Genomic DNA, 13,714 nt, shown 5'->3' with positions numbered 1-13,714 from the left:
AACATCACACTATGTTTCAATCTGCAAATATGAGTACTTACAATGACAACTTAAGAGTAGTATGTTCTGTGGCAATTCTAAAGAGGTGTGATAAGACAGTGTTTGAAATGTGACCTTTCTTCACAGGGGCAGCAACACCCCCTTTCTCTTCTGACTGTAGTTGAGGTGCTGAATACAATTCTTTACCTAGAAATAGTGGCATGTAGCTCTGACTGGGTGTTGCATGGTATTTCAATAGTCAACTCTTCTAATCAGAGTGCTTTTTGTTCATTTCTGTGTGAATGTGTGAGCACTGTTTTCACAGTGTGTGACCACGTAGGCTACAGTAGTTGAAGAAAAGGCTCAAATCTTGCCTTTCTAGTTTCAGGATTTTGTTAGCAAAGACAATCACATGATCTCAGATTTCACTTTTGGATTCTGAGGACTGAAGAAATCTATTGTTCAATTCATAGTAAAGCAGTCAGCTCAAAAAAACCCCAACAAAATAAAACAGAGGAAATCGAAGTGATGCAGAGAATGACTGTTTCATTGCCACATTTTTCTAACCAATTAAAAAAAGGTTAATTTGGACACTATATTCTGTATTCTTGTCTCATGGACTCCAACCAAAAAAGCTTGTCCCATCTGGCTTACTGCATACCTACATCCAAAACATAATTCTATGTGACAACATCAATGAACAGAATAAATACATTACTTTATATACAGATGCTGATAAAAGTTTACCTTCATTTTATGATGCCGAAATTGCAGTACTACTTCAAAGCTGAAGTGTTGCAGGGATGTAAATTTTATTTTTATTGGTTTTGCAGCCCTGCAAAATGTAGTCATGGAGACAAAATAACATACAGAGCTTTGGTTTAAATATGAAAACGGTGCTTTGATACATACCAACAGTAAAACTTCTGGAGTTCTCGTAATATGTGTGAACACAAATGTCAGTACTTAAACAGTGTAGTGGGTTTTTTCCTAAGCCAGAACTTTTGGCCTCTACAGGGTTCTACTGAAAGCAACATCAGTTACTGAACTTGTCTTTTTTATCTCTTCTGTATGAAAGGAACTGCTTTCATACGACCTCTGAACAAGCTGGTTTTCCAAAGGCTTTTTTATATGTACAGGTACCTTATGAGAGAAGTTCTCTGTATTTCTGGCAGTGGCATTCTGCAGGTGGTGGTTTTCCTAATGTGGATTTAAATGAAAGTGTCAGTACCAGTGTACTTCTTGTGTACAAAGCAGGTGTGTGCAGTTGGAAAATTACATACGCAAAAGAAATATGCTTTAATTAAAACTTACTTTCCGGACTGTTGCTCAGCAAAGTAATAAGTAGATGTTAAGGGCGTTTTGTAATGGTTCAGGAGTGACCTGACCACATGACATGAGAAGCATTGGCCTTGTATAAAGTTCCAGTTTGAGAATCTTAACTCTTACTTTGCTAGGCTTCCAGATCAGGTGATCCTTCTGAAGCTATGAGAAAAAGGAATGAAAGCGAATCTGTTATTTTTTTTTAACAGATTTCTCTGTACATTCTAGTGTTAGATTCAGTTATAGTGCATGTACATTTCACTAGGCAAGATGAGGACCTAAAGCTCACATACCTGAGACGCTTTTAAGGAATTAGTGATGGAGATTGTACCTTAAATTTAGATGAAATAGTAATAGGTGTAGAGTATATTCTGGAATAGGAGAAGTTGTACAGTGTGCATCTCAGATGCCTTGTCAGGCTTAAAGAAGGTTATAATTTAGCATGCTTCTTATTTTTTTTCTTTCAAGTCGAAATCTTTTATCAACGTTGCCAAAATACCTGTTTGATCTTCCACTGAAAGTTCTGGTTGTCAGTAATAACAAGCTGGTCTCCATTCCAGAGGAAATTGGAAAGTTGAGAGATCTAATGGAGCTGGTAAGTACAATTGTGAACTGTTTCACTAAGTAAACTTAAATAAGTGGTTTATTTACAGTATACAAAAATTAAAGTAAATTTTAAAAAATATAGAATGACAAAATATAAAAAATAGTTATTGCTTTTTCTTTTGTGGATTTTTTTCAGGTTTTTTTCTCGTGTCTGTTATTCCTCTGTTTTGATTGAGATGAATAAAATAATGTGTTATTATAACAGTTTATGTGCCAGTGCAATGCAATTTTATTCTATGGCATGCTAAATTTTTCATGCTTTGCCATCCATTACTTTTTCTACATATTCTGGGCTTTTCTGATCATTATCCGGTGTTTTTGAAGAACTCTACACAATATTCACCAACCTGGTGCTTGGACTAGGTCTGGGGCTTGGTTTTCTTGAGTATGTATGATTTGTTTGGTCACTGCAAGCAGTCCTTACCCTGTTTCCAGAGTAGCTGCGTATGCCCTGGAGATTTCTTTAAACATGACCTAATTTCTGAGCTATAAATCAATGTTCTTTTTAAATTTACAAGGAATATGAGTTATTCTGAATGTATGCTGAGGCTTTTCTAGTGTCCTCTACTCTTTGGTGAGAAATTATTTACGTTCACTTGAATTACATAGAATTTCAAGTCTGGATTGCTGCTGTAATTTGCAGAAAGGGCATATTTTTTCACAATTGCAGTTGTGGTATTTTTTGGCTTATTTTTCAGAATTGTCAAACCTGGAATGCATACTTCATGGTACAGATTAAACATGTAACCAGTTTCATTCTAGTACCTGTTATACCTGTTTAGAACATAATATATAGACATTAAAAAATAAATTGATGACTAAGCACATGCTAGAAAAATGCTTTTAGAAAGGAAATCCCATCTTAAATTTGGTGATGTGAACAGAGAAGAAATTTGAATAGATAAACAACAGATGATCCTGAGAAGCATGTATTTTGAGACATCCAGCTATCATGGTTGCCAGTAGTAGATGAGCAGTGGCTAAGCTGAAGCTCTGGAAGTGTGTAGTGGAGGAGGAGGCTGGCTTGTTGGGTTAAAGTGTGGCTTCTGTTTACTGACTCTCTTTGCTTTTAAAATCAACTTCCAATTTTTCATCAGATATCTGTAATCCTTCTAGTCTAGGAGACTAGTCTCTGAAGCCAGTTTCAGAAATAAAAAAGGTTAGGAATGGTGTGGTATCAACGTGCTTGTTCACTCGGTATGGACTATGTAAATAAATGTTAAATTAGTGGCAGAAATAGCTGCAGTCTGTGTTCACTTGGTGCAGCTTTGTCACCCTCTAGTGCTTGTATCCAAAGAGTTGGTGAGCTTGCTATTGCTTTCCAAGTTTTTAGTTTCATGGATTGGTTCAGAGTTCTTTAAGAAAGAAGAATTTTTATAAAAGCAGCAGAACACAAATCATTTGCCAGTGGTGGCACCTGAAGGTTTTTACTGATACAGGAACTCCTGATTCTTGTGCTGCAGTTTTAATCTCAAAACCAATCTTTCATCATTTGTTGGTTTAATGTTTTGAATTTTGTTTCTGAAACATGAATCAGTAAGTAATGAAGAAACAGTGAGATCTGTTACGGTACTCCTTCCTTTAGTTGAAAAAAGAAAGATTTGGAGGTTTTTTCTATTATGCATTAGAGTAGTTCTGATGGCAGTTTTGTTTAATTTCATTTAAGATGTTCAGTTAACTTACTAATTGTGTCTTACTTAGGATATTAGCTGCAATGAACTTCAGGTTCTTCCTCAGCAGATAGGAAAACTGCAGTCACTTAGAGAATTAAACATAAGAAGAAATAATCTCCATATGTTACCAGATGGTAAGCTACAAGCCTTAAGTTTCTTTGATGTAGGTAAAGTGTTAAGGAAATACCTGAGTCTTTTTTTTGTTTCTTTGTTTTCCCTCAATGCAGAACTAGGAGACCTTCCCTTGGTAAAGCTGGATTTTTCTTGTAATAAAATTACAGAAATTCCAATTTGCTATAGAAAGTTACGTCACTTACAAGTTATAGTTTTGGATAACAACCCAATGCAGATACCACCAGCACAGGTTAGTATTAAAATATTCTAGTTCTGAAACTTGCACTAGGATCTTACAAAAGAAGCTGTTCTAAGTTATGTCAATCAGGTTTTCATTTTTCTAGCTGCATTTCTTCCAGTGGGAAGTTGTGGGTACAAACTCAGTATAGACAGTATTTCTTTGTGCATTTTCATAAGATGTGCTATGTAATGAAGATGTTTTGTTTGTTTGTTTCCTAAACAGATATGTTTAAAGGGTAAAGTACATATATTTAAATTCCTCAGCATTCAGGCCTGCCTCAGAATAGATAAAAAACCAGATTCTTTAGATCTTCCATCATTAGGTAAACGAATCCCCTCCCAGCCACTCACAGACAGGTGAGTAGAATAGCTTTATTTTGTTATTTTGTGTTTGCTATAAAATATCTGTTCATTACACACAGTAGCTCTTATGTCAATACTTGAAGTGTTTCTTATTTAGAAGTCACAGTATTTATTTTCTAAGGTCGTATTACTGCAAGTTTAATTGGCTCATCTGAGTTGCAGTAAGTTTTTATTGTACTTGATAAAGGTTTGGGAATCGGATCAAAAATTTATAAATCTAAAAAATAAAATTTTAAATGTATTTGTTCAGAGCCTCAGCTATTTATTTCCCAAACAGATATGTCAGAACAGTATGCAAGAAGATCCTATAAATGTCTTGAATACAGTTACTCTGTTGGATGGAAAGTTTGCCTCCCACGTGTGCGTGTGTGTGTGTGTGTGTATATATATATATGTAAAGGGAAACTAAAAGATAAGTGAAAAACCATGGAATCATTTATTAGATTAGTTAAGGTCAAAAAGCGTAGTAGATCTTGTTGTACTTTGGTGTTGAGTACCTTTTGAGTAATTAAATGGGAATGCTTCTATATTTTCTGTTGTCACTTGGCTTGACATTGGGAACCATATGGAACATTACTCTCTTTCTGCCTCTGAAAATATCACATGCTACTTGTGCCTTTTTTTTGTTCAAGGCTGAATTAAAGATGAAACCTACAAATAAAGTTCACACAGAACCATCAGACTAATTCCACAGCTTTAGTCTCAGGGAACTATGGTATAGAGAATTAGTCCATGGTGTCTGTAGATAGCTTCCAAATGCTCCTAAAAACTGCAGTCCACAACTGCCCTGCAAAAACCTCCACTGAACTTAAAGCCTGTAATGAAAATGTTTGCAAAGGAACGAGGTCGTGGGTATTATCAATGTACATCATATTTGTAGTAGTGTGAGCTTGTGTAATTAAAGTTTTCCAGATAATCTTATGGTCAACCAAGCTCCAATGAACAATTAGAAAACACATGATGCTGATGATGCCCATTTTATGTCTTTAAGACAGTGTAAATTTGATGGAAATATTTAATAGATATTCAGGCAGAGTTAAGCCATTGTAATACAAAAGTGTATTAAGGAACGTACTTGCGTCTTGTAGAAACCATCTTACCAATAGAATTCAAGGAAGTTTTCTCATAGGAACTCTTCTTTTTCTGAAGATGGTGTTTTTGGATGAAATAGAGCAATTTTAAAATTGCATGGATACAGAGTACTGTAATTAGTAGTTTCCACTTTGATTTTGCTTTGGTTCATTTTTCTTGAACAACTCCTACAAGAGAATAAAAATTTGTTCTGTGTACATGAGACATTGTGTAAAAATATGGTATCAGCAACTGTAGCTGAATTAGGGAATCATTTTTAAAGGATGTTCAATTTCTTTTGAAAAAGTGAAACTATTGTTTCTTTCATTCCTATGTGAGATTCTTGTGTTTTTGTTTTTCTTAATGTAGCATGGAGGATTTTTATCCCAATAAAAACCATGGACCAGACTCTGGCATTGGAAGTGATAATGGAGATAAAAGGTTGTCCACAACAGAAGTAAGTAACTTTCATTCTTGATCTTATGGATTCGGGCTTTTTTGTCCTTTATATTTCATATAATTTGAGAAATAATGAAATGAAGTGCATTTAACTTCCTTTGAATATTGAGTTTAAACCACAATGCTGACAGTATTGCACACAAATGATTTATGTATTGCTTTAATTTTTCTTGATCATTTTTAATGATTGTTCCAGTACAGATTTCATACACTTCAAAACTGAATTCTGACCTAAGGAATTGTTGCAACTTTTAATATGTGAAGTGCATGATCAGTTTCCATACAAAGGAAAAAACAAATTCCTTTTTGTTATTAATGCATTTAATGTCTTTTAAGAAAATGTAAGTTTATTCAGACTTAACTGGTGTTGTATATGTTAGTAATTTTTAATAAACTTCTGGATGATCTGATAGGTTTAAAGCAGTGAACAACCAACTCTAGAAATCTACAGGAAGGGGCTGTAATTAATGGCAGTGATGTCAAAGCTAAATGGTACAGAACAGAAGATTTTTAAAACTTAGAGAATTATTACAAATGCAGAGGGATTGGTAGTGGGAAAACTATAACAAGAAGTATTACTAGTTCACTGTTTTCTAAAGAAAATACAAAATTATTAGAAGTAAAGCTAACCCCCCTACTCCTTCTTCTAACAAGGTTCAAAGTAGTTGGAAGCTTTAGATAACAGTACCCCCTTCCCCCCACCCCCTGTGCCCAAACACAACATCCACCCACAAAAATATCCCACCTGACATGATGTCCTCTGTCCTGGGAGGAATCTCTCATGACATAGGGTCAGTTATATTATAATTTGCGACTTTGTAGTAAATCATAGAGTAATGTAATTTATGTGCAAGTTCTGTATTAAATGTGACTGTCTTTGCAGCCATCTGATGATGATACAATCAGCCTCCACTCCCAGGTATCAGAATCAACAAGGGAACAAACGTTACGGAATGACAATCATGTAACGGGAAGTAAACTTGATCCACAGAAAGGTAATATCTGTTGTGCATCTGTCCTTTTTGGTAATAGAAATACTTTTGCTTAGGTAATTTGATAAAAGAAAATTGCACAAAATTATATGCTCATGTGGACATTGCATTTTCATCATTTCAGAAAATAGTGTAAGAATTGCAAATAGACAAGGACAGGAAGAAAGAATAAAAGGTTATTTCTAGCTGAGGCAGATGTGATTTTCATTATTTTATCTATCTGACATTTTTGATAAGTACTTATCTCTCAGGAATAACACTAGGTTGGGAGAACTGTTTAATATCATCTCTTCCATTCTTCATCAATCCTCACTAGACCAGGAGGTGTATGATTACATTGATCCGAATGCAGAAGAGGGAGCTGTTCCTGAGCAAGCAGATGTACAGATCGCACCATCGCTGTCTTATATCAAGGTAGCGTAGCTTGACAAAAGAAAAACTGCTTGTTATGTTTGAATTCAAGCCTAAGCTTATTTTTCCATCTGTGTAAGGAACGGGGAAAACATCCTGAGAAGTCCCAGAAAATAGAACAGAATGAGGACTGGGGAGATGAAAAAAGGTAAATCTTCTTCATCGTTTTTGGCAAGGTTTAGTGATAGTAGGGGGTGACGGTGGTTTTTGAGGAAAAATTTAATGTTGAACCCATAGACTGTTCCCTCTTGGACAGAAAATAAGTTTATAGGAAGCACTTCAGTTATTGTCCAATAATATAGTAATTTTTTGTCTTGTTTTACTGAAGTCAGGCAAGTCACTAATGTTTAATGTTTCAGGCTTCAGAAAGAACGGCTGCTGGGTGAAGATGATGATGAACTCAAAGAAGTGACTGACTTGAGAAAAATAGCAGCTCAGTTACTGCAGCAAGAACAAAAACACAGGTATTGCAACATTAGTTAACTTGTGTTACAAATAATGTTTTCTTTAACCTGCTTTATACCCAGAGGTTGTGCTACCTTACAGTTTTGAGAACAGTTTTGTTTAACAGCTGTTAAAACAGTGACAGACACTTTCAAGAAACCTGTCCTGTGTTTCTTTTCTTAAAAGTGCTGTCTAGAGAAGCAGTGATATACTTCCTATGGAGAGGAAGAGATAAACGTGAAAATAGCTTTATTAGCTGTTTTGATGTATGTTAACTTTTTTATACCTTTTTTCAAAGCAGTATACTTACATGAGCTTTAATTTAACTATGCCTAAGTAGATTACCGCTAACACATTAAAAAGACTTTGAGTTTGTATGAGTTATGGAACCTGCATACAGTATGTTTGTGACTGATTTAATTCAAATGCAAGGTAATTTAGGCAGTACTTTATCTACTCAATCTGGTGGGAGATACAGATTTCCTATGGCTTAAGGGGGAAATTTGTCCAAACATCATTTGGTCAAATGACGGAACGTATATATCTATATACATATTCTAATTTGAACAATGTAAAATAATCCTGATAATAGAACTGCCTGACTTGTTTCATGTTGGGCATGACAATAGAATGACTCTTGAAAAGCAGCTGTAGAACAAACAGCAGGTTGAAGGAATATAGTAACAACTGTGTAAGAGGAAGAGAAATAAGGAATAGCTGGAGTTGGCGTAGGATGTGGACAGGATAGTGAGACAGTGTTCTCTGTGGTTCTTATACCAAGCAGACAAATAACCAGTGAGGTATTTTGAGAGTAAGATTTTTTCTGAAAGACTAATAATATAGTGATACTGTAGTTAATAGTTCAGTAACTAAAGTAGTTGATTCATCCCACAGTAATGGATTTAACTTCATGCCATCATATCCATGGTTTTTGTTTCTTTTTAACTTGTGTAATGATGACATTCTGCTCGTCAAGTTTTCTTTGAGGATAGTTGAAAGACAAGTAAACCCCTTAAAGAAATTCATATCCCTATACTATGAATTGCAAAACTTGAAAAATTCACCAGTATTTTATATTAGTTAATATAATGGGGTGTGTGTGTGTACACGTAATGAAAAAATTTTATTTACTTAAATACACCACATGGAGTTCTAAGTGGATTGTTCACACTGGGGAGAGAAAAAGAATGAACTATTACTCCTAATTGTATTACCAGATGAATTGCAAAAAAGACAAAGGATACTAATAAATTAATTTGAGAAAGTTTAGCAGACACACATTAAATGTGTTTTTCTTAGAGCAGATTCTTGTGGTCAGCATTTGTTTCCTGTGGCTCTTTATGATTACTTTTAATATTTCCTAGTTACCTAATCATTTGAAATACCAAGCCACTCCTCTTCTGAAGTACGGCCACTTACATTTTGTGTTGCATGTTTTTATTATGTTCTTAATGCAGCAATCTTGTTAATGGTTCTGCTTTGCTCTTGAATTGTTCAGACATATGCAGTCTTGTTAGCTGTTTTCATACTTAAATTAACATTTATATTTTTAGGCTTGCTTATGGATCTTCAAGGTCATGAAGGCAAAATCACCTCTGATATAAAATTTAGCCATAATTTTGCATCCATAGTTTTGTTAATTTATTTGTTGCCAACGACAGCAATGAGAATAAGAATTAGAAGTTTAGTGAAGATATTTCTGTGTTTACTTTTGGAAAATATGTTCAATTTGAGTAAACACAATCCTCAGAAAAGTCAGTGTGATAAAAGAACTTCTTACTAATCATTTCTGTTTGTGCAGTGTGCTGTTTTTAAATATTATGCAGTCTCTTTTCTTTTTGCTTGCTATGCTAATGACTTCCCTGTCCTCTCCCATCAACCTATCCTGCTTCCTTCTTCCGTCTTTGGCTTTGGTGTACATGAAATATGAATACAGACGAAGGCCATTAAGCTATAGAACTTCATTCAGTGAAAAACTCTTCCAGAGGACCAGGGCGGCAGGACGAGCATCAAGGTATAAAGTGTTTGTAGAGCTTTGGATTTCCAAACCTAAAATGTAGACAAAAGAAACAGTTTTTTCCATTTCTTGAACAAAAAACAGGGTAAAGGGACTGGCAAAGTTAACCCAAGATAGTTTGTTGGCAAAAAGAGTGCAATGAATTTGTTGTTCTTTAAGATTAAATACTATTAAAAAAACAAAGTACTTAGGCAGCTCTCCAAAGAACATTTAAATTAGTCCAAACCTAGGAGGATAATTTTCTGGACCTCTGGCAAGCTTTCTCTTAACTTTTTTGGTTGTTTTCAATTATATAGTACCTCAAGTATAGAATCTCAGGCGAAAGGTTGTTATATTGTTAAGGTATCTTGGTTTTAAAGTGATCACATTCAAATTAACTTGACCAGTTACAATTTGTTTTGCATTTGAGAGCTGTGAGGAAAGCATTTGCAGATAATGCAGTAATGAGAAACCTGGAGTGGACTGTGTAGACTCTGCTCAGACGTGTAGGTGATTTAGTACCAAATGACCCTATTTTGGTTTGCATCAGTTAACTATGGGTTCTTACCTGGCAGTAGCTTCTGAAAACTGTCTAAACCCCTCAGAGCACAGCTTGTAATCATAAAGCAGAGGCATATATGAAGAGAGTAGACTGTTTCTGAATGAGTTCAAAATACACTGGGGTTTTTTGGGTCTTGCTGTAAAAGATTTCTAGTGTCTTTATGTATACTTTATAGATCCTAGGTAGCGCTTGCTTGTTTAAACTAGAAGATAGTTGACCTTACCATGGCATTACCATCATTCATATCATTTGTGTCCCTTAGTCATGATGTTATGGTTGCTCAAAATATGAAAGTATAAGAGATTCCCCTTATAAAATTCTCAAAATCAAAAAAAAAAAACCCCAAATTTCCAATACTATAATTGGCTTTTCCATCACCTTTCTCTCCCCTCTAATCAGCAGTGTGGAGTAGGTGTTAGGTTTGCATGATAGAAAACTAGAAAAATGAGTCAATGTTGGGTTTTTTGCATTTAATAGATATAAATGTGTCACTGTGTATATGTGGCGTAGTAATTTGCATTTCAAAGTTTGTATGCCTTTTCGAACTCTGAGGTAATAGTTCCTGTGCTGCCTTTGTAACAGCAGTTTGTGTGGTTAGTAGGAACCATAAGTAGGAAATTAAGACCTGTACTAACACAAGTGTCTTCTGCAAGTTCTTACTTAGTGATTCAGAATGATGATCAGTAAGTAATTGGCTGGATAATTGATCTGATTTAAAGGTTTTAATTTAGTGAGTGGTAGTAATGAATGGAAACAAGTGCTGGAATTTTGCACCATTAACACCATGCTTAAGAAGGCGACTTCTGAATATAAGCTACTAGTACTTTCACTTTTGCATCCTCAGTTTTGCATTGTATTTCCTGGAAGGCCGATCACAGAATCTCAGGGGTTGGAAGAGACCTCCAGAGATGAAGTTCTCCATTAAGATTAAGTCATCTTAAGAACTGGAGGTTCTTGAGGTTAAGGTTGTCTTTTTTGTTTTTTTCCCCCTTTTTCCAGTTTACAGATCATTTTGCCATGAATTCCTTAGTCTGCAACTTGGTAAATTCAGATTCATTTTCTTCATGGTTTCTTTAAAAACTTTGAAGTTCCTTATTCCACAGGAAATTCAGATTTCTCTGACTGGACTGGTAACTGCTACCCTAATAGATACTGAACTTGCTGTTCCTTCTGTAGCAATATTCTTCAGATTTTTAAACAGGAAGTTTAAAAAACAATTGTTTTAGTTTTGTTTTACACAATATAAAAATATATTTTATTTATCGTAAAGATATTTACATTAAACTCACTTTATGTATATGCTTTGTAGAAACAGCCTAGCTGAAAAGTATGTGTTTATACATGTTTAAATTAGATTTAATAGTTCGTTCTTAGATTTCTTGTGTAGAATATTAAAAAGAAATGGCCTGTGTTATGTGCAGTCATTGAATTTATACCGATAGTGTCAGGTTTGGTGCAAGTGTTGTCAGACTGTTTAGGTGACATTTTTAACTCATTCTGTAGTAATGGTCAACTCTTGTTACAAAGTCTCTCCAGGTTTCTCAGTGCTTTCAATTGAAGACCAAAGGCTAATTGAAATGGGAATTATCTTTAAAAATTAATTGCTTTAAAATAGTATGTTTATATTATGGTTTGATAACTGATGCTCTGAATATTAATTTTTTGTAACGCTTTTTCAGGCTATGATAAAATCTGGGAATGCACCCTCAGAATTAAAGTTTTTGAAGACAAAATATAGGGAGCAGATGTTGCAAATTGTGAATGGTGCTGACTTCACAGGCTTAACTTCTCATCCCTTCAAATTGAGCCTCACGCAGTGTGAGGGATTTAAACTACAAATGTGATTATTGACCTCAATGTTATCACGATAATCAGAAGTGAAAATCATCAGTCGCTTAAAGTTAATGGTTGTACTGCTTTATGAAGTGGTAATGACATGTAAAAAGGTGCCTGCTGCTTTACTTCCATTGAATAGCAGGTGTTCTTCAAATTCAGATCCTCAGTACATTCTAGTTCTCTATATAATTCATCATAAATATACTTTGATCACAGTTCTGCACATGAAGTCAGGGTCAAAGTGTAATATTACTGCCTCCAAGAATTCAGAATTACTCATTCTACTTACTGCTCAACATGACACATACTTGAAAAGTTTAATTTTAAGTGCTTGCTGTTTTGTTATTTTTAAACTTTAAGCATCCATAATAGCTCCTATCTTCCTGTGTGTGCATACATGTCTGGCAAGTGTTTATTCCAGATGAAAAAAACATTTCTGAATCCCTGTGTGAGTAGGCTTTTGACTGTTTACTACTTAAGATAGAGGAATTTCCGTTGTTTCATTTCTGCATTTGACTTTTCAATTAGTTCATAGTGTGTGTTTCTCCATTTTCTACCTCTCTTTCCCCCCCCTGCATTTCCTTTGCACTTGCAGTGTTTCCTGCTCAGCTGCCTTCTTACCGTCCCTGACTGACTGATTTCTTGTGCTCAATCTGTGTATATTTTCTTGCATGCTTTAGGCTGACTATCTTCTGTCTTTTAATTAGGGCCTTTTGTATTGAAGGCAGCATAACTTTGCACTAGTGAGACATCAGGTGAAACAGTACTTAGGGAGAAAAATAAGAGGAGACTTTATTTTTGGTTGAATCACCGAGTTCTACTTCCTTAAAATTCAGAGTTGTAAATATTTCAAGAGCTGGAAGCAATATTGTTGATTTAAATGGAAGCAGGATTGGGCTTGGATTTCATATGTGTACACACATAGTCTGATTTTATAGAAAATATCACCTTTAATGTGCAAACCTTTTTATTTACAGGAAATGTTACGGAGTGACAGTAACATACGTTCTAAGCAAAAGGTTGAGCTGCAAAGCTGTTGAATAAATATGGTTGTTTGTTTTTTTCTCTTTTCTAGGCTTCTTAATCATTCCGTTTCAGTAAGCACAAGGAACAGGCCCAAGCAGCCAATGGAATCTGAAAAATGGTATTGGTATATTAAAGTGTTGAAAGTTGTGATACCTTTAATTTCGTGTCTATATTTGTTTTGTGTAACTACTGCCAACTTCTGTCATTGTGGTTTTAGCTCAAGATGAAATCCAAACTATACAAATAATTGTTCTGGAGCTTCCTTTTTGAAAATTAAAAAAAAAATTCTCCTGATCCTTTTGGAAAGCTGATGTCATCCAGAAACTAATGTATGGGTTTGATGGCATCAATTCAAGTGCCTAAATATAGGCATTCAGTGATGTTTTAGATATCCAGTTCCAATCCAGAAGGTAGTATTTCCCATAGGCAGCAGTCCTGTGCAGACATGTTAGGTCATGTGTTACATAAAATGGCACTGTAACTGTGCTTAGGCATCTAAATTTTCTTTCATGGCACTCCTTTTGTGCTCCTAAGAGCTGTTGGGGATTACTGAGTGTTCAGCCTGTAAAACCTTGACTCTTTGTGGAGGATGTATCAGTGAGGAATGTGTTGTCTGCAG

At 34.9% G+C, this 13,714-nt stretch overlaps 1 protein-coding gene across 1 annotated transcript in view; it reads left to right on the top strand.

Moving 5' to 3' along the window:
- The window catches only part of LRCH2 (leucine rich repeats and calponin homology domain containing 2), a gene marked incomplete at both ends in the record, with an annotated part of 41,869 nt that overhangs the window by 15,652 nt on the left and 12,503 nt on the right, over positions 1-13,714 (top strand). Inside the window, 10 exons of the mRNA XM_084268958.1 lie at positions 1,771-1,897; positions 3,610-3,715; positions 3,809-3,945; positions 4,159-4,292; positions 5,739-5,826; positions 6,712-6,823; positions 7,137-7,234; positions 7,312-7,379; positions 7,591-7,695; positions 13,145-13,213. Of these exons, the coding sequence (XP_084125084.1) occupies positions 1,771-1,897; positions 3,610-3,715; positions 3,809-3,945; positions 4,159-4,292; positions 5,739-5,826; positions 6,712-6,823; positions 7,137-7,234; positions 7,312-7,379; positions 7,591-7,695; positions 13,145-13,213 (1,044 nt within the window). The remainder of the gene's footprint in view (positions 1-1,770; positions 1,898-3,609; positions 3,716-3,808; positions 3,946-4,158; positions 4,293-5,738; positions 5,827-6,711; positions 6,824-7,136; positions 7,235-7,311; positions 7,380-7,590; positions 7,696-13,144; positions 13,214-13,714) is intronic.

Source organism: Gallinula chloropus (assembly GCF_964237585.1).
Source record: "Gallinula chloropus genome assembly, chromosome: 11".
In the NCBI taxonomy this organism is placed as follows: Eukaryota; Metazoa; Chordata; class Aves; order Gruiformes; family Rallidae; genus Gallinula; species Gallinula chloropus.
The sequence above is the reverse complement of the archived record's forward strand: the minus strand, read 5'-3'. Positions and strand labels throughout refer to the sequence as shown.